The sequence below is a fragment of the Streptopelia decaocto genome (genome assembly GCF_964273445.1).
Source record: "Streptopelia decaocto genome assembly, chromosome: 27".
Classification (NCBI taxonomy): domain Eukaryota; kingdom Metazoa; phylum Chordata; class Aves; order Columbiformes; family Columbidae; genus Streptopelia; species Streptopelia decaocto.
In genome coordinates, this window is record NC_138682.1 from 933,576 (window position 1) to 952,337 (window position 18,762).

General features: G+C 64.4%; 4 protein-coding genes across 6 annotated transcripts; 1 reads left to right on the forward strand and 3 right to left on the reverse strand.

Moving 5' to 3' along the window:
• Window positions 1-299: 299 nt before the first annotated feature.
• SMUG1 (single-strand-selective monofunctional uracil-DNA glycosylase 1) lies at window positions 300-3,917 on the reverse strand. Its single transcript, XM_082073538.1, is given in 4 exon segments — window positions 300-907; window positions 910-1,084; window positions 2,358-2,673; window positions 3,774-3,917. Coding segments are annotated over 3 exon segments (876 nt in total). The 5' UTR covers window positions 2,640-2,673; window positions 3,774-3,917; the 3' UTR covers window positions 300-488.
• A 554-nt stretch (window positions 3,918-4,471) lies between these two features.
• Window positions 4,472-9,127, reverse strand: CBX5 (chromobox 5). Of its 2 annotated transcripts, none has more exons than XM_082073776.1 (5): window positions 8,969-9,127; window positions 7,488-7,643; window positions 5,751-5,934; window positions 5,075-5,172; window positions 4,472-4,980 (listed from the first exon to the last, which is right to left on the reverse strand). In XM_082073776.1, exons 2-5 carry the CDS (start codon window positions 7,622-7,624, stop codon window positions 4,830-4,832), a joined length of 570 nt encoding a protein of 189 aa, XP_081929902.1. In that variant the 5' UTR covers window positions 7,625-7,643; window positions 8,969-9,127; the 3' UTR covers window positions 4,472-4,829. The 2 variants fall into 2 exon arrangements, with proteins under 2 accessions (XP_081929902.1, XP_081929903.1); XM_082073777.1 differs by lacking the exon at window positions 8,969-9,127 and adding an exon at window positions 8,779-8,891.
• Window positions 9,128-9,338: 211 nt separating this feature from the next.
• Window positions 9,339-14,639, forward strand: HNRNPA1 (heterogeneous nuclear ribonucleoprotein A1). 2 transcript variants are annotated; one of them, XM_082073774.1, is made up of 10 exons: window positions 9,339-9,596; window positions 10,844-10,960; window positions 11,183-11,329; window positions 11,431-11,641; window positions 11,764-11,856; window positions 11,936-12,058; window positions 12,157-12,333; window positions 13,303-13,425; window positions 14,120-14,182; window positions 14,264-14,639. In XM_082073774.1, exons 1-9 carry the CDS (start codon window positions 9,354-9,356, stop codon window positions 14,173-14,175), a joined length of 1,290 nt encoding a protein of 429 aa, XP_081929900.1. In that variant the 5' UTR covers window positions 9,339-9,353; the 3' UTR covers window positions 14,176-14,182; window positions 14,264-14,639. The 2 variants fall into 2 exon arrangements, with proteins under 2 accessions (XP_081929900.1, XP_081929901.1); XM_082073775.1 differs by having other exon boundaries at window positions 11,966-12,058.
• A 2,452-nt stretch (window positions 14,640-17,091) lies between these two features.
• Window positions 17,092-18,762, reverse strand: NFE2 (nuclear factor, erythroid 2; the record flags this gene model as incomplete). The annotated part of the gene is made up of 3 exons (XM_082073695.1): window positions 18,638-18,762; window positions 18,272-18,400; window positions 17,092-17,520 (listed from the first exon to the last, which is right to left on the reverse strand). The coding sequence occupies exons 1-3, from the start codon at window positions 18,650-18,652 to the stop codon at window positions 17,092-17,094; spliced, it is 573 nt and encodes a 190-aa protein (XP_081929821.1). The 5' UTR covers window positions 18,653-18,762.

Sequence of the window (18,762 nt, forward strand, 5' to 3'; positions counted from 1 at the left end):
GAGGGGTAACAGGGAGGAAGGAGGGATGGAGGGACGAAGGAGGAATGGAAGGAGAGAGGGACCCAAATCCACCCAGGTGACACTTAGGGAGACGTTCCCATGTCCCTGCCCAGCCCTGTGTCCCCACAAGGTCCCTGTGTCCCCCCACATCCCCCTCAAAGCCACCTCTGTGTCCCCCCAGCCCCTGTGTCCCCTCCATACCCGCACCCCCAAACCCATGGGTGCTTCGAGGAAGGGTGGTGACAACAGCAGGGACCCCTCAACTGACACCCCAATGACGACACCCCAAGGACAAGGCATGAGGGATGCAGCGTTTATTGTCAACAGGGGAAACTGAGGCACGGGAGGATACAACAGAGCACCCGGGGGTCCCCTTGTGACTCAGTTTCCCCACCAAGAGCACACAGTGCCCCAGACCCCACAGTTAAAAAACTTAAAAAACCCTAGAAACCCAAAAAGGGCGATTTTATGGGGAAAAAAGTGTAGTGTTAAACTGGGGAGACTGGGAGCTGCCCCAAATTTCCTCCCAACTGGGGTAACTGAGGCACAGTCCCCTCCTCCCCCTGCCCCCCAAACAACTCCAGCACTCCCAGTTCCCCCAGTCTGGCCTTGGCCAGTTCCTCCCAGCCCCGGTTGGCGCGGGGATTTCGGGGGGAGGGATGGGGTAACCCCTCCACCCTCACGGGCGCCCCCGCCAGTGCCCGGCGCGCCCTCCGCTCGGCGAAGCGCCCCACGGCCACCACCAGCCCCACGCCCAGCAGCCCCACGGCTCGCGCCAGCGCCCGGTCGCACGGTCCCAGCAACCGGTCGCGTTCGGGGGGCGGCAATTCGGTGGGGGGGACGTTGCGGCCGCTGGCGGCGAGGAAGAGGAGGGGACAGTGGTTGTGGACGAAGCAGTGGCGGAAAAGACGCGGGGGTCGGGGCAGAGGGCGCGGATGAGCCCCCAGAAACGGGCGCCGCTCACCTCGGAGCGGTGGCAGCTCAGCCCCAGCACGGGGCGCTTGGGGTGTTCGCCGGGGGGTTTTGTCACCGCGCCGGTGACGCGCAGCCACTCCCGCACGTGCCGGGCTTCGCCAAAGGGGACCTGAGGGACAAGACAAAGGGGTTAGGGGGGAGTTTGGGGGTGCTGGGGGGATCTGGTACGCAAAAATAGCCTTGGAGGGGATGATGTGCCTCAGCTTCCCTTGCCTGGGGCTTTGTGGGGATGGATGGGGACAGTGTGTGGTGTCCCCTGGGCACCCCTGTGCCTCAGTTTCCCCCACCTGATGCCCCATGGGGATGAATTGGGACCTCCAGGCACCCCATGAGCACCCCTGTGCCTCAGTTTCCCTCGCTTAAGGCCTCATGGGGTTGGATTGGGATCCTCTGGGCACCCCTGTGCCTCAGTTTCCCCCACCTGATGCCCCATGGGGTTGGATTGGGATCCTCTGGGGACCCCTGTGCCTCAGTTTCCCCCACCTGATGCCCCATGGGGATGAATTGGGACCTCCAGGCACGCCATGAGCACCCCCGTGCCTCAGTTTCCCTCACTTAAGGCCTCCTGGGGTTGGATTGGGACTCTCTGGGCACCCCCGTGCCTCAGTTTATCCCACCTGATGCCCCATGGGGTTGGATTGGGATCCTCTGGGCACCCCCGTGCCTCAGTTTCCCCCACCTGATGCCCCATGGGGTTGGATTGGGATCCTCTGGGCACCCCTGTGCCTCAGTTTCCCCCACCTGATGCCCCATGGGATGGATTGGGATCCTCTGGGCACCCCCGTGCCTCAGTTTATCCCACCTGATGCCCCATGGGGTTGGATTGGGATCCTCTGGGCACCCCTGTGCCTCAGTTTCCCCCACCTGATGCCCCATGGGGATGAACTGGGACCTCCAGGCACCCCATGAGCACCCCTGTGCCTCAGTTTCCCTCACTTAAGGCCTCATGGGGTTGGATTGGGATCCTCTGGGCACCCCTGTGCCTCAGTTTATCCCACCTGTTGCCCCATGGGGATGAATTGGGACTTCCAGGCACCCCATGAGCACCCCTGTGCCTCAGTTTCCCCCACCTGATGCCCCATGGGGATGAATTGGGACCTCCAGGCACCCCATGAGCACCCCTGTGCCTCAGTTTCCCTCACTTGAGGCCTCATGGGGTTGGATTGGGACTCTCTGGGCACCCCCGTGCCTCAGTTTATCCCACCTGATGCCCCATGGGGATGGATTGGGACCCTCTGGGCACCCCCGTGCCTCAGTTTATCCCACCTGATGCCCCATGGGGATGAACTGGGACCTCCAGGCACCCCATGAGCACCCCTGTGCCTCAGTTTCCCCCACCTGAAGCCCCAGAGGGATGACCTGGGACCCCCCTGGTGCCGTACCCCGGTCTGGGCCATGCCGAAGGGGCCGGGGTTCATGCCGAGGAACAGGACGCGTTTCGGGGTGCGCAGGTAGCGGCGCACGAAGCGGCGATGGGGCCGCCAGGCGTACTGCAGGGGGTGGTAGACGTGCGTGACGGGCGCCCCGAAGGGCGACAGCGCCCGCAGCTCCGCGTCCTGCTCCCGCTCCAGCCGCAGGAACCGCCCCGCCAGGTCCCCTTCGTCACCCTCCTCATCCTCGGCGTCCTCGGCCTCGTCCGCCGGCAGCGGCTCCGGCTCCGTCATCGTCACCGCCGGCCTGGTCCCCAGGGTGTCATCCCTGCGGGAGGGGACACAGGGCACAGGGTGGCCCTGGGGGACAGGAACATGTTGGGGTGTGACATGCTGGGGGGGGGACATGGGAGACAGGGTGGTCCTGGGGGGGAGTAGGGACATGTTGGGGGGGGACAGGGTGGCTCTGGGGGACAGGGACATGTTGGGGGGGGACACGGGGGACAGGGTGGCCCTGGGGGACAGGGACATGTTGGGGGGGGACATGGGGGACAGGGTGGCCCTGGGGGGACAGGGACATGTTGGGGGGGGACAGGGTGGCCCTGGGGGCAAAGGGACATGTTGGGGGGGGACATGGGGGACAGGGTGGCTCTGGGGGGGAGTAGGGACATGTTGGGGGGGGACACGGGGGACAGGGTGGCCCTGGGGGGACAGGGACATGTTGGGGGGGGACAGGGTGGCCCTGGGGGCAAAGGGACATGTTGGGGGGGGACACGGGGGACAGGGTGGCCCTGGGGGCACAGGGACATGTTGGGGGGGGACACGGGGGACAGGGTGGCTCTTTGGGGGAGTAGGGACATGTTGGGGGGGGACAGGGTGGCCCTGGGGGCACAGGGACATGTTGGGGGGGGACACGGGGAACAGGGTGGCCCTGGGGGACAGGGACATGTTGGGGGGACACAGGAAACAAGGTGGCCCTGGGGGGAGTAGGGACATCTTGTGGGGGCACAGGGTGGCCCTGGGGGGGAGTAGGGACATGTTGGGGGGGGACAGGGTGGCCCTGGGGGGGAGTAGGGACATGTTGGGGGGGGACAGGGTGGCCCTGGGGGACAGGGACATGTTGGGGGAATAGAGGGAAGCCCCAGGGAGCAACAAAGAGATGCCCGGGGTAGACAGAGAGAACGTGAGGGGACACAGAGAGGCCCTGGGGGGTGACAGGGAGACCCCGGGGGTGACGGAGCGGCCCCCGGCCCTGACCCAGGGAAGGGAAGAGCCCCAGCCGCTCTGCCCCGTCCCCCGCGCTCCCGGGGCCCCCAAGCGCCCCGTTCCCCCCGCCCTGCCCCACAACCGCCCCTCATCAGCCCCCCAAGTCCTCGAATGACGTAACATGACGTCATAAGACGTCACACCGCCCCCCCCCGGCCATACCTGTGCGCAGCGCCGGGCGGACCGGCGGCGCTCCCGCCGGCCCCGCCCCTTGACCCCTGACCCCGCCACAGCGCCTGCCGGGAGTTAAAGCCTCGGCTGGCCCCGCCCACTCCCTCCGCCACCTTCCCGGCGTGCCCCGCGCGGGTGGGCGGGGCCCGGCCCTTTGTCTGCTTGCGCGGAGTTTCCCATCGTGCTTTGCGGCGGGAACGCCCGTGGGGGTGGGGGGGGGAACACAGACACACCAGGACACGCGTGACAAGGGGACACAAACACACACACACGCACGGGGGACGTGACCCCACGGGGAGTACAGAGAGGGGGGCGTGGCCTTCGCACGCCCCGCCCCTTCCCCGCGGAGGGAGGGGCGGTGCCGCGCGGGCTTCCGCGACACAACGGCGACCCCTGGTGGAGGCGGGCGGTGCCGCGGCGGGGAGGGGGCGTGGCCCTGAGCTGAGGCCCCGCCCCCGGGCTCCCCTTGGCCCCGCCCCCCGCGGTAGCGCCGTTTCCCCGGGCTGCGGTGCCGCGGCGTGGCCACCAGGTGGCGCGAGAGGCACGGCCGGGGGGACCCAGGCGTCCGAGGGCGGGGTCCGCCCCTTTTCTTACGGGAGAAACCGGCACCCGACCCCGTACTGGGGTGAACTGGGACATACTGGGGACACCCCCCCCAGTTACGCCCACCCCCCAGACAAAGCGGCGGCTCCTGAAAAGTGATTGTTTATTGTGTGGAAATATTGGGGGGGGACGGACGGGGGGACAGTGACACCCCAGGGGGCTAAAAACACCAACTTTAGAAAAACAGCGCAAAAAAAAAAAAAGGGGGGGGCTGAGCCCCCCAAACCTGCCCCACCCCCTGGTCTGGAGGGGAGGGGGGGGAAAGTGAGGGGGTGCCCCCCTTCAGACACCCCCAAAGAGGAGTGAGGGGGGAAATGTGTTGTGTCCCCGCCCAGGGTTTGAGCGTCCCCTCCCCTGTCCCCAGGGGGGCTGCGGGGAGGGGACACAGAGGGGGTGACACACACGAGATGAGGGGGGGGCTATGTACAGGCGGGGGGGGCCGCCTTAGCTCCGGGGGGTGTCACGCTCTTTGCTGTCCGTGTCCTCGGGGTACGCGTGCCAGGTCAGCCGCTCCTCGTAGAACGCGATGACAATTTGGGGACACTTGAGGTTCGCCTCCTTCGCCAGCACCAGGTCGGCCTCGTCTGTGTCCTTCCTGGGAAGGGGGACACAGAAATAAAGGGGGGTCAGGGGGTCCTGGGGGACACAGGTGGCGGTCACCCCCCTTGGGGACACGCTGGTGGCCTCACCACTTCATCAGGAACATGAGGTCCCCACAGGAGTCGGTGGCACCGATGATCTTCTCGGGCTCCAGCCCCCGCTCGAAGCCCCGGGCGATGTCGTTGCTCTGTGGATTTGGGGAAAAAAAAGGGGTTTTTGGGGTGACAGGGACGCAGGGAGGGGACACAGCCCTGCTCTGCCATAGCTGGAGGTCACAGGGTTGGGGATCTGCCCCCATCGCAGTGACACTGAGCGTCTGTCCCCATTGTGGGGATGGCAGCCGCCTGTCCCCATGGCTGGGTGACAGTCCCCATCATGGGGACACTGTGTGCCTGTCCCCATCCGTGGGTACCTGTCCTCATCCCCGGGTTCCTGTCCCCACCCCTAGTTTCTTGTCCCCATTCCTGGGTTTCTGTCCCCACACCTCGTTACCTGTCCCCATCCCTGGTCACCTGTCCCCACATCTGGTTACCTGACCCCATCCCTTGGTTCCTGTCCCCACACCTGGTCACCTGTCCCCATCATGGGGATGTTGGGTTCCTGTCCCCCTCCCTGGATTCTTGTCCCCATCCCTGGTTACCTGTCCCCAATCCCTGAGTTCCTGTCCCCATCCCTGATTTTTGTCCCCATCCCTGGGTTCTTGTCCCCAATCCCTAGGTCCCTGTCCCCAACCTGGGACACCGGGTGCCCGTCCCATCCCCTCACCTCCCTCTTCTTCTTGGCGCGGGCGTCCTCCCCCCCGCCGGGCAGCCCTTTCCTCTTGGCTCCCTCCGCCTTCTCGCGGGGTCTGTTCCCGTCTCCCTCCTTCATCTTCTTGTACTTGCGCATAAACTCCGAGATCAGCTCCGGGCAATCCAGGTTCTTCTCCGGCTCCCAAGTGTTGTGTTCCCTGTCACCGTTGTCACCAGAGAGTCGTTTGGGTTGGAAAAGTCCCTCAAGATCGAGTCCAAACGTTACCCCAACCCTAAAATGTCCCCAAGAACCTCATCTGTTCACCCCTCCAGGGATGGTGACTCCAGCACTGCCCTGGGCAGCCTGTTCAATGCCCTTTGGGGAAGAAATCACCCCAAATTTCCACCCTCCATCTCCTTTTCCAGCTCCTTCCCCAGCTCTGTTCCCCCTCTGAACTCACTCCAGCTCCTCAGGGTCTTTCTTGTCATGAGGTGATTCTGCAGCCCCTGGGGCCACCGTTCTGTGTTTTGAGGTGATTTTGTTGCCCCTGAGGCCGCAATTTTGTGTTTCGAGGCCATTTTCATGCCCCCGGTGCTGCATTTTGACCCCTGAGGCGATCTCGCCATTTCGAGGCTCCCAAAACCGCACCTAAGATTTGAGGTTTGGCCTCCCCAGAGCAGGGTCACTGCCCTGGTCCTGCTGGTGACACAAACCAGGGTGCTGGTGGCCTCATGGGCCACACTCTGGCTCGTGTTCAACACCCCCAGGTCCTTTTCACAGAATCCGAGTGTCAGGGGTTGAAGGGACCTGGAAAGCTCATCCAGTGCAATCCCCCCATGGAGCAGGAACACCCAGCTGAGGTTACACAGGAACCAGGCGGGTTGGAATGTCTGCACAGAAGGAGACTCCACAACCCCCTGGGCAGCCTGGGCCAGGCTCTGCCACCCTCACCACCAACAAGTTTCTGCTCAGATTTAAGCGGAACCTCCTGTGTTCCAGTTTGTACCCATTGCCCCTTGTCCTGTCACTGGTTGTCACCAATGGCTCCATCCTCCTGACACTCCCCCTTTCCATCTTGATCCCCAGCAATGAGTCCCCCCTCAGTGTCCTCTTGTCCAGCTCCAGAGCCCCAGCTCCCTCAGCCTTTCCTCACACGGGAGATGCTCCACTCCCTCCAGCATCTTGGTGGCTGCGCTGGACTCTCTCCAGCAGTTCCCTGTCCTGCTGGAACTGAGGGGCCACAACTGGACACAAGATTCCAGGTGTGGTCTCCCCAGGGCAGAGCAGAGGGGCAGGAGAACCTCTCTGACCTACTGACCCCCCCCTTCTAACCCCCCCAGGTCCCATTGGCTTCCTGGCCACAAGGGCCCAGTGCTGGCTCAGCCCACAGCACCCGGGATTCCCAGCTGGTCTCCCATCCAAGTGCTGACCGGGCCCGACCCTGCTTAGCTTCCCAGATCAGGCATTCTCAGAGTGCTATGGCTGTGTATATTATATATATATATGTATGTATATATATATGTTTGCCAAGTATATCCTGATAGTATCCGAACTAAACCCTTTTCTCAAGGGCAGAGCAGAGGGGCAGGAGAACCTCTCTGACCTACCGACCACCCCCTTCTAACCACCCCAGGTCCCATTGGCTTCCTGGCTACAAGGGCCCAGTGCTGGCTCATGGTCACCCCGCTGTCCCCAGGACCCCCAGGTTCCTTTTCCCCTCCGCTGTGACCCAAGGGCAGGACAATCGTCCCTGTCCCGTCCCCAACTCACTCGGAGAAGCCCTTCCACTTGAGCAGGTACTCGGCCTGGCCCTTCACCACGCGCCGGTCCAGGACTTTCTCCACCACATACTCCTCCTCGTCACCCGAGGACGAGCTGTCGGCTGCCCGCTTGCTCCTCTTGCCCATAGCGCAGCGCCCAAGGGTCCTGGGGGGGGATAAGATGCGGTTAGTGGGGACCCCCCTACCACCCATCACCCCCAAACCCTCAAAACCAACAAACCCTCCAGCACCTCCCTGCGTGATTTGCCTTAAAACCCCTAAAAATGAGTCTGAAAAGCCTGTTTTTATTAATTTATAACGCACTTTCCTTTTTGTTTTTGGAGGATCTTTTTGGGGGTTAATGGGGAAACAATGAGGGGGGGACCCGGTGATCCCAACCAACAGCATTTTGCTGCTTAATGGTAAAACCCCCCTGGGTTTAAACCTCAGAAAAGAAAAAAAAGGGGGTTAAGAACAGTAAGTTTTAAGACACGCAGCCAAAATGTGGGGGTTTGTTTAATCTCGGGTTAAGCATTTTTTCTTTAAATTCAGCCCTAAAAATAGTAACGGGGCCAAGAAATTGTGTTCTCTGTCCTGACAGGGCCGGGTGTGATTCACAGTGGTGGGTTTGGGTGTAAAAGGGCACGTTTTGGGTATAAAAGGGGAGGTTTTGGGTGTCAAATGGGAGAGTTCGGGTGTAAAAGGGCCAGTTTTGATTGAAAAAAGGCGGGTTTTTGGGTAAAAGGGACGGCACCAGAACCCCGGGGCGTCGCGTCCCTAAAGCCGCCCGCGGGAGTCCCGGAGGAACAAAAGAAAAGCGCCGTTTTCAGGCAAAATGCTTCACTTTTGATGCAAAAAAAGGCGTTTTGAGACAAAAAAAGAGGCGTTTTGAGACAAAGCGCTGTTTTCAGGCAAATAAAAAGAGCTGGTTTGAGGTAAAAAAGCACCAGTTCGGACAGGGTGGTCCCGGCTCTCCAGCCCCAGACCCGGGGGCTGCGGAGCCCGGACCCGCTCCCGGTGCCGCACAACAGGCCGCGAGGGCGGGGCGAACAGCGCGCCACCTCTCCCCATTGGCCGGCGAGGCGGCGGCGGCCGCTCGCTGATTGGCTGAGCGGTCCGCCGCTCGCCGTCGCCCCGCCCCGTCTCCCCCTCCCACCGCCGTTGGCCCGGCCAACCGTCACTCATCGCGCCGTCCCGCCCCTCCGCCGCTGCCATTGGCCGGCGCGCCTGCCCATCCCGCCGGCCGGACCCGCCCCTGTCCTGCCCCACCCCTCCATTCGTCCACCGCCCGCAACCGCTACCTGGGCGGGGAGCGGCTCCGGCGCGGGCCCGTCCGCCGCGGTCTGGCCGCCCCTCCGAGCCACCGCCGCTCCGCCCGCCAAAACCGCCCGCAGCGCGCAGGCGCCGCCGGCCGCGCTCCGCGCATGCGTCCGCCCGCCTTCCCCCCCCCCCCCCCAGCCCTGCGTTGCGCATGCGCCGAGCCAGACCCACCTTGGGCGCTGGCGGCCGGGCGACCCCTTCTCGCCGCCGCCGGGACTCGCCGCCGCGGCGCCACCGCGCCCTGCTGCTGCCGCTCACCGCGCCGCGCTCGCCGACCTGCGCCGGGCCCGCCGCCGGGCAGCGCTGAGCGACGGCCGCGCCTGCCAATGGCAAGGGCCGAGCCGAGGTTCTAGCCAATGAGAGAGAGGCGCGAGGCGGGATCGCCAGCGAGGGAGCCAATCGGAGGAGCGCGGGGGAGTGTCCGGGCGGGAGCGGGAAAAGCAGCGCAGGGCGGGGCCGTGGCCGTGTCGCCCAATCCGTGAGCCGCGGAGGCGGGACCTCCCTCGCCGCGGCCAACCAGCGGCGGCCTCGCGGGCGGAGCAGCCGGGCGCCACCAATGAGGCCGCGTCGCTCAGACCCACCGCCCAATAGAAGGCGGTGTGGGGGCGCGGCGCGGGCGGGACCACCCAATGGGAGCGGCCTGGGGGCGGGCGGACGGCGGGGGCGGCGGAGTGAGGCGGCGGCGCTCTCGTCGCTCGGCCCCTTTCTGTGTCGGCGCCTCGCAGAGGGAGCATCGCGCGCTGAGCCGCCCGCCGACCAGCCCGCCCAGCCCCGCGCCGCCGCCATGGCCAAGTCCGAGGTAAGCGCCCCCGCCGCCCCCCGGCCCCGCCCCGCCGTTCGCTCCCGCCGCCCGCCGCGGCCTCCCCGCCCCCGCCGCCCCGCTCTTGCCGCCGCGCGGGCCGCGCGCACCGCGCCTGCGCGCGCCGCCCGCCCGCCCCTCACTGCGCAGGCGCCGGCGCCCCGCTGCGCGCCGGGGGGCTCCCGCGGCGCATGCGCAGACCCCGGCGCGCGCGCCGGCTCTTCCCCCCTCCTTCCTTCCCTCCCTCCCTCTCCCCGCCGCGGCGCCCCGCGCGCGGGGCCACGTGCGCGCTCTTTGTGCTCGGGTGGGCGATGGCGGCGGCTCCGCGCATGCGCAGAGCGAGGGGCCGGGCCCTCGCCCCATAGCCCCGTAGAGACCCCGGCCACCCCCAAAGTGGGGGCTTGGCGGGGAATCAGGGGCACTTGGGGGCCGGGGTTGCCCTTTAGGTGGGATTTGGGGGGGGTTAGGGTGTGCTTGAGGGTTAGGCGGCCCCGCAGATGGGGGTTGGAGGGCTCAGGGCGCTGCAGTGTCCCAGACATGAGCTCTGAGGGGGCTCAGGGCCCATTTGGGGCCAGGGTGGCCCTACAGAAGGGGTTTGGGGGGCTCAGGGGCTGCACTGCCCCACAGATGGGGGCTGGGGGGCTCAGGGTCCATTTGAGGCCATGGCAGCCCCACAGATGGGATGCTGGGGGGCTCAGCATCCATTTGAGGCCATGGCAGCCCCACAGATAAGAGGTTGGGGTGCTCAGGGTCCCCTTAGGGCCTGGGTGGCCCCACAGATTCACTTTGGGGGTCTCAGGCCCCTTGGGGGCGGCTGTAGCCTCACAGCGGGGCTGGGGACCCCCTGGGCTTGCTCGGGCCCATAAGTGAAGTTTGGGGTCCCCAGGGGGTTTTGGGGGGTCTGGATATGTCCATAGGTGGGGTCTGGGGGTGATGGGGTCTCCCCAGGGCTGGGGACAGTGCTGGGTATGACAGGCCCCCCCTGGGGCGGGAGGAGCGCGAGGAAGCCCCATAGAGAAGATTTGGGGGTGATGAGGGTTGCAGGCAGAGAAGATGGGGTACAGAGGGCTCAGTGAGGGGGGACTGGGGGTGCCAGGGCCTCCCTGGAGCTGTGGGGACCCCAGGGAGGAAGTTTGGGGTGCCAGGGCCTCCCTGGAGCTGGGACAGCACAAGGGGATCCCATGTAGGAGTTGGGGGGTGGGACAGGGGGGTGTGTGTCCCCCTTTCTCACACCCTTGTCCCTGCAGTCTCCAAAGGAGCCCGAGCAGCTCCGCAAACTCTTCATCGGCGGCCTCAGCTTTGAAACCACAGACGAGAGTCTCCGCAGCCACTTTGAGCAATGGGGCACCCTGACCGACTGCGTGGTAAGGACCCCCCAAACACCCCCCGTGTGCCCCCCACATGTCTTTTCCGTCCCCGAGAACCACTCTGTGGGGGGGTGGGTGACAAGTGACAGCTGTCAGTGACCCAGCACTGACAGGGTAACGAGGGGAGTGGAGGGAATGGATTCACATCCCCATGGAAGGGGGTGGGTGCTTTTTTTGGGGGGGGGGGGTCACACACCTGATGCGTCCTCGTCCCCGCAGGTGATGAGGGACCCAAACACCAAACGCTCACGAGGCTTCGGCTTCGTCACGTACTCCTCGGTGGAGGAGGTTGACGCCGCCATGAACGCCCGGCCGCACAAAGTGGACGGCAGAGTCGTCGAACCAAAGAGAGCCGTGTCCCGAGAGGTACGGAGGGGACGTCGCTGTCATTGTCCCCAATGCGGGGGGGTGAAACGCCACCAGGGGGGCTCCCCAGACCCCAAACCCACCCTGGGTTGTCCCCGCAGGACTCGCAACGCCCCGGCGCCCACCTCACAGTCAAGAAGATCTTTGTGGGCGGCATCAAGGAGGACACGGAGGAGCATCACCTGCGGGACTATTTCGGCCAGTACGGCAAAATCGAAGTCATCGAGATCATGACGGACCGCGGCAGCGGCAAGAAGCGCGGCTTCGCCTTCGTCACCTTCGACGACCACGACTCCGTCGACAAGATAGTCAGTAAGTCCGAGACGTGTGCTGAAAATGAGCAGGGCACCCGATTTCATGCTTTTTACCCCTAAATTTTACCCTCGCCCCAAAGTTTTACCCCGCGCCCCTAAGTTTTACGTCCTACCCCGCAGTCCAGAAGTACCACACGGTGAACGGGCACAACTGCGAGGTGCGGAAGGCGCTTTCCAAGCAGGAGATGGCCAGCGCCTCGGCCAGCCAGCGAGGTGAGCCCACGGCCCCGCGTCCCCCCCCAAACCCACCCCCCCACCGCCGCTAAACCCGCTGCCTGTGCTGTTCCTAAAGGCTGTCCCCCCCCCCCGCCCCCTCTCCTAGGCCGCAGCGGATCCGGTAACTTCGGCGGCGGCCGCGGAGGCGGATTTGGCGGTAACGACAACTTCAATCGCGGCGGGAACTTCGGCGGCCGCGGTAAGTGATTCTGGGGGGACACACATCAGCTGCCACCCCCCTTGGGGACACCGACATGTGGCTCAGCCCCCAGCTCTTTTTTCTCTCCCCGCCCCCAGGTTACGGTGGCAGCGGCGGCCCCGGCTACTCGGGCGGCAACCGGGGCTATGGCGGCGGCAGCACCTACGACGGTTACAACAACGGTGGCGGCGGTTTCGGCGGCGGCAGCGGGGGCCGGCGCCCGGCACGGGGACCTGCGCTCGCCGTGCGGAACGGCCTCTCTGAAGCAGGGACAGGTGGGAACCCCCCAGACCTCCAAATGTATCTCTGGGCCATGGGGTGACTCCAGGCTCCCCGTTAACCCCCCTCCCAGGGTTCTGGGCTCCCAGTTAAACCCACCCAGGCCTCTGGGTGCCTTTAGGATCCCAGTTAATCCCCCTCCCCCAGATCTCTGGGCTCCCCACTAAACCCCCCCCTGCCTCAAGCCTTTGGGGTCCCAGTTAACCACCCCCCCAGGCCATTGGGCTCCCAGTTAAACCCCCTTCTGACAGTGTGCCCCCCCCCCATCCCCCCCCCCAGATTGCCAATTAAACACTCCCCCAGGCTCCCAGTTAAACTCCCTCCCAGGCCACTGGGCTCCCAGTTAAATCACCCCAAAGCTCACAGTGCCTCTGGGTTCCCCATTAAATCCTCCCCGTCCCCCAGATCTCTGGTTGGCTTTGGCCTCCTAGTTAAACCCTATTCTGACAGTGGGGTGCCCAGAGACCCCCAATTAAACACCCCCACCCAAGGCTCCCTGTTAAATCCCTCCCAGATCTCTGGGCTCCCAGTTAAACCCCATTCTCACAGTGGGGTGCCCCCAGACCCCCATTGAACACTCCTGGGTGCTCCCAGTTAAACCAGGGGGGCCCCCAGGCTCCCACTTGCTCCCTGTTAACCCACTCCCCAATTCATCTGGTACCTCTGGGCTCCCAGTTAAACCCCATTCTGACCCCCCCCTCCCGATCTGGGAGCCCAGGTCTACCTCCCTGCCTGGGAGCCCAGGTCTACCTCCCCCAGCGGGGAGCCCAGGTCTACCTTCCTGCCTGGGAGCCCAGGTATACCTCCCCATTTGGGCGCCCAGGCCATGGGGTGGCTCTGTGCTCCCCATTAACCCCCCCACAAGCTCCCCAGTGCCTCCAGTCTCCCCATTTGCCCCCCCCCAGACCCTCAGGTGTCCCCCAGTTCCCCATACCCACCCTCTACCTCCTTTCCCCCCCCCTCAGGCAGCAATTTTGGCGGCGGGGGGAACTACAATGACTTCGGCAGTTACAACAACCAGGCGTCCAACTTCGGCCCCATGAAGGGCGGCAATTTTGGGGGGCGCAGCTCGGGCCCCTACGGCGGCGGTGAGTCCAGGGGGAGGGGTGGGGGGTTTGCTTGTTTCCCCCAAAATTTTGGTGCCACTGTTCTGTGTTTTGAGATTATTTTACTCCCTTCTCAAGCCCTGGGGTGATTCTGGTGCCCCTGAGGCCACAATTTTGTGGTTTTAGGTCATCTTGGTACCCCAGCTTTGTCAGCTGAGGTGATCCCACCACCCCTGGTGCTGCCATTTTGAACCCTGAGGTGATCTTGGTGGCCTTGGTGCCACCATTCTGTGTTTTGAGGTGATCTTGGTGCCCTAGGGCTGAAATTTTGTGCTTTGAGGTGATTTTGGTGCCACATTTTGAGCCCTGAGGTCATCTCGGCGCCACCATTTTGAGGGTCCCAAAACTACCCCCAGGATTCGCGGTTTGGCCTCCCCAGGACAATGGGGGACGCTCATCACTGGTGGCTTTTTGGCCACCTGGGCAACACTACACCCTGAACATCACAAAAATGTTTTAAAAAATAACCTTTTTAAAAGCGCCGTTGCCGCGCTGTGTCGCTGAACCGTTTGCTGATGGAACCCGAAGCCACCACGAATCACCTTCTGTAGCCACCAAATGTCCCCGTGTTGTTTTTTTTTTGTATTTGTAGCACTAACAGCACTTTTTTAGGTCATTTTGGGTGGCTACCTGCAAAAAAGCAGCATTTTTAAAGCCTTTTCCCCCCTCTACGCAGGCGGCTACGGCAGCTCGAGCGGCGGCGGCAGCTACGGCGGCGGCAGGAGGTTTTAACACCCAGGTGAGCCCCCATATTAAACTACACATAAACCCCCCCCCAAAATACACCTTTTACATTAATCCCATTGCCTGTAATCCACAGGACACCAAGCTTAGCGGGAGAGGCGAGTCAAGAGAGGGGACAGGGCGGCCGCAGGTGACACCGCTTGTGACCGCGGCCCCTTTGGCAGTGGGGGGGGGCTGATCGGTGGCCGCCCCCCTCCCCGTGACGCCACCACGTCCTCGGACACGAGCGTCTCCTCCGCGATCCCCCCAACCCACCAAGGACTGTGTATTATTTTTTTTGTGACTCAGTAATTAATTAATTGTACAACCAGGTTCCTTTTAGTTTGTTCTGTGCCGTGGAAGCATTCCGACGAGGCCGAAACCCCCGGGGCCTCGCTTTTATTTGCGCGCCCGTGCTGTCGATCGCTGACTGTAACACAACCTGACGCTGAATAAATGTCTCTTTTTTTTTTTTTTTTTTTTATATATATATATATATATAAAAAATAATCATTTTTTAATTAGATTTTTCCCATCTTTCAAAGCTCCACACTCCATAGTGTGGTGCACACCCAGAATAGCTCAGGCTTTTCCTTCTCAACCCACAACAAACCGTATATCACCCCAATTTCAAGCTGCCACCTCCCAACTTGTCCCCAATAGTGTCCCTTTGGTGTTGCCCCCCCCATCCCAATTTCCCCCCCCGCAGCACCGCGGATGCTGTAGGTAAGAGCAGTTTCTGTGTCTGTCCCCTCCCTATTGTCCCTTGTCACCCCCCCATGTCACTAACACCCACTTTTTGCTCTTTTAGGAGCTGCTGGTAAATGAGCCCATGGGCAGCAACAGGTGAGTGGGGGGACACTGGGGGGGTGAGGGGAAACTGGGGGCACCCCTGGGGTTGGGGACACCCCCCTCACAACTGTCCCCTTCTTTACAGCGCCCGTGGGACCCCTGAGGTGTTGGATTCGCCATTGGGGGGGGCGGGGGCTTGTAAATAAATTTTTTAAAAGGGTGTTTTTGTAATTGTGACCCGTTTGTGGGCGCAGGGAGGGGACAGGGGTGGAGGGGACAAGGTGACACTGTGATGGGCAAGTGATGGAGATGATGGGGACAAGGATGGAGGGGACAGGGTGGCACTGGGGAGCAGGAGAAGGGATGAGGACAGAGGGGACAGCGAGGGGACAAAATGGGGACAGAGAAGGGGGGGATGAGGGACAAGGTTGTGGGGACCACAGGGAAAGTGAGAACCACGTGTCACCCCAGGAGACAGGGACAGGAGGTGACAGGCTGTGACACCCCAGGGCGGGAAGGAGTAACGGATGTGTCACCTGAACTGAGGTGACAGGGTGACACCTCCTTGCCCTGGAGGGACAGAGAAGGAATAGAGGTGGCAGGAATGTGTCACCCCAGGGTGCTGGGACAGGAGGTGACAGAGGCGACACAGGTGCTGGCCCCATCCAGGCTGGTTTATTGTCTGTTTACAGAGGTGACAGTGACGGGGTGTCCCCAGGGTGTCACCTGCAGAGCTGGGGGGCACTGGGGACACCCTGGGGTGGTACAGGGGACACTGGGGACAGGACCCTGGGTTCGTTGGGCTCTGGGGATGTGGGAGCACCCAAGGGTGCTGTGGGGTGCAGGGGGCACCCAAGGGTGCTGTGGGGCTCTGTGGGGTACAAGATGTCACCCCAAGGACCCCCCAGCACCCCAGGGGGTTCAGGTGTCACCCAAGGGTGCCATGGGGCACAGGGGTCACCCCGTGGTGCCCTTGGGCTCTATGGGGTTCACAGTGGCACCATGAGCACCCAAGGGCCCCCCCAGCACCCCATCAGGTACAGGGGTGCTCTGGGGTGCACCCAAGCCTCCCCCGCTCCCCATGGGGTGCAGCCCCCCCTCATTCCCCCAATGTGCCCCCTGCATGGGGTGCCAGGTGCAGCCCAAGGCTTTTGGGGGGGGGCAGCTCCTCCTCCTCCATCACGCCCCTGTGCCCCAGGACCCCAATGTCCCCCAGCACCCCCAGGGGCACCCCATTCCCTGTCATCCCCATGTCCCCCAGGATACCTTTGTCCCCCAAGACCTCCGTGTGCCCCATCACCTCCACATTCCCTGGGACCCCCCCATTCCCCAGCACCCCCAGGGCCCCCAAGAACCCCCCGTTCCCCATCAGCTCTGCATTCCCCAGGGTCCCCCCATTCCCCATTGGCCCCAAGATCCCCCCATCCCCCTGGACCCCCCCATTCCCCAGCATTCCCCCATTCCCCAGCACCCCCAGTGCTCCTCCATTGTCCAGGACCCCCCTGTTCCCCAGGACCCCCCCATTCCCCAGCACCTCTGCATCCTCAAGCCCCCCCCTGTTCCCCATCACTCCCCCATTCCCCAGCACCCCCAGCGTCCCCCCATTGTCCAGGACCACCCTGTCCCCCAAGACCCCCCCATTCCCCATCAGCTCTACATTCCCCAGGACCCCCGCATTGTCCAGGACCCCCCTATTGTCCAGGACCCCCCTATTGTCCAGGACTCCCTTATTCCCCAGGGCCCCCCTATTGTCCAGGACCCCCCCATTGTCCAGGACTCCCTCATTCCCCAGGACCCCCCGATTGTCGAGGGCTCCCCTATTGTCCAGGACCCCTCCATTGTCCAGGACCGCCCTGTTCCCCATCACTCCCTCATTCCCCAGGACCCCCCCATTGTCGAGCGCTCCCCCATTGTCCAGGACCCCCCCATTGTCCAGGACTCCCTCATTTCCCAGGACCCCCCCACTCCCCATCACTCCCTCATTCCCCAGGACCCCCGCATTGTCAAGGGCTCCCCCATTCCCCAGGACCCCCCCATTGTCCAGGATTCCCTTATTCTCTAGGACCCCCCCATTGTCAAGGGCTCCCCTATTGTCCAGCACCCCTCCATTCCCCAGGACCCCCCCACTCCCCATCACTCCCTCATTCCCCAGCACCCCCAGGTCCCCCCCGTTCCCGGGCCCCCCCCGTCCCCCATGGCCCCCCGCACCATGGCCGCCACCCTGGCCAGGTCCCTGCGCAGCCCCCCGCGCACCCTCAGCAGCCGCTCCCTCTCCCGCCCCAGCCGGCCCAGCTCCTCCCGCAGCCCCGCGATCGCCTCCAGCTTGCGGCGCCGGCACCGCTGCGCCGCCACCTTGTTCTTGGCGCGGCGCCGGATGTCGCGGGCCAGCGCCACCTCCGGCCCCGACAGGCGCGCCCGGCCCAGCGCGGCTCGGAACGACTCGGCCGGCAGCGCCACCAGCGCCTCGGGCGGCAGCGGCAGCGGCCAGCGCGGCGGGGGGGCGGGCGGGTAGAGCGGGGGGGGCGCTGGGGGGAAAGGGGGCGCGGTTGACACGTCCAGGCCCTGGGGGGAGAAGGGGGGTCAGGGGGGTGGCCCAGGGGGGAGAACAATGGGGGGGAGCTGGGGGGAGCAAATTGGGGGGGGTCAGAGGCCGCAGTGGGGACAATGGGTGTCCCAGGAGGAGGGGGGTGCGATTGGGAGGGGGGTGCAATTGGGGCGGGTTACAATGGGGGTCGCGGGGGGGGTGCAGTGGGGGGGTTACAATGGGGGTCTCAAGGGGTTCAGAGGCAGGGAAGTGCAGTGGGGGGGTAAAACGGGGGTCTCAGGGGTGCCAGGGGGAGGTGGGTGCAATTGGGGGGGGGGGTATAATGGGGGTCTCAGGGGGGTGCAGTGGGGGGGGTATAATGGGGGTCTCGGGTGCCAGGGAGAGGTGGGTGCAATTGGGAGGGGGGTGCAATTGGGGGGGGTTACAATGGGGGTCTCAAGGTTCAGAGGCAGGGGGGTGCAGTGGGGGGGTACAATGGGGGTCTCAGGGGTGCCAGGGGGAGGTGGGTGCAATCGGGAGGGGGGTGCAATGGGGGGGATACAGTGGGGGTGGCCCAGAGGGAGGTGGGTGCAGTTGGGAGGGGGCTTTTGGAGGGGTACAATGGGGCCCTCAGGAGGTTCAGGATTGGGGGGTGCAGCGGGGGGGTCCTGAGGTGTGTGGGGGGGGAATCCCAAGGCAGGAACGGTTTGGGGTGCACCCAGGTGGCCGCCAGGGGGCGGTAGGAGCCTGCGGAGGGGGGCGTGGCCACACTGAGGGGGCGTGGCCCACCTGCAGCTCGCTGAGCGACAGGATCTCCTGCCACGTGATCTCCACCTCGGCGGGGCCCGGCGGGGGCGGGGCTAAGGGCGGAGCCAAGGGCGGGCACCGCCCCCCCAGCTCCCCGAGCGCCCCCAGCGTCTGCGGGACAAAGCGCCTCGTTGGCTCTGATTGGCTGCAGGCGGCCCATGGCCCCGCCCCAATGGCCCCCCAGGAGCCCTCCGGGTCCTAGCGCCCCCCTCAGTCCCCGAATCATCCCCAGACCCCCCTCAGTCCCCACCCATGACCCTGACCTCCCATGTCACACCCCCCCAGACACACAGATCCCCCCATAACCCACCCCAGTGCGACCCCCACCCTCTGAGACCCCCCGCTCACCTCGGGGTCCCCCATCTCGAAGCCGCAGCGTCGCCTCCTCCTGCCGCCCCAGATAAGGGGTTATGGGGGGGGCACACACTGACCCCCCCGCAGGACGCCTGGGTCCCTTCCCGCTCCCACTTCTG

What these genes read in the sequence shown, in the direction of transcription:
- CBX5 (XM_082073776.1), bottom strand. Translation starts at nt 7,624, where the DNA reads ATGGGCAAGAGGAGCAAGCGGGCAGCCGACAGCTCGTCCTCGGGTGAC. An exon ending in AAGTGGAAGGGCTTCTCCGA is followed by an intron (nt 5,935 to 7,487) that starts GTGAGTTGGGGA and finishes CAACGGTGACAG; the next exon opens with GGAACACAACACTTGGGAGC. An exon ending in CTCATGTTCCTGATGAAGTG is followed by an intron (nt 4,981 to 5,074) that starts GTGAGGCCACCA and finishes CCCCCTTCCCAG; the next exon opens with GAAGGACACAGACGAGGCCG.
- HNRNPA1 (XM_082073774.1), top strand. Translation starts at nt 9,354, where the DNA reads ATGAGGCCGCGTCGCTCAGACCCACCGCCCAATAGAAGGCGGTGTGGG. An exon ending in AGAGAGCCGTGTCCCGAGAG is followed by an intron (nt 11,330 to 11,430) that starts GTACGGAGGGGA and finishes TTGTCCCCGCAG; the next exon opens with GACTCGCAACGCCCCGGCGC. An exon ending in CTCCGTCGACAAGATAGTCA is followed by an intron (nt 11,642 to 11,763) that starts GTAAGTCCGAGA and finishes CCTACCCCGCAG; the next exon opens with TCCAGAAGTACCACACGGTG.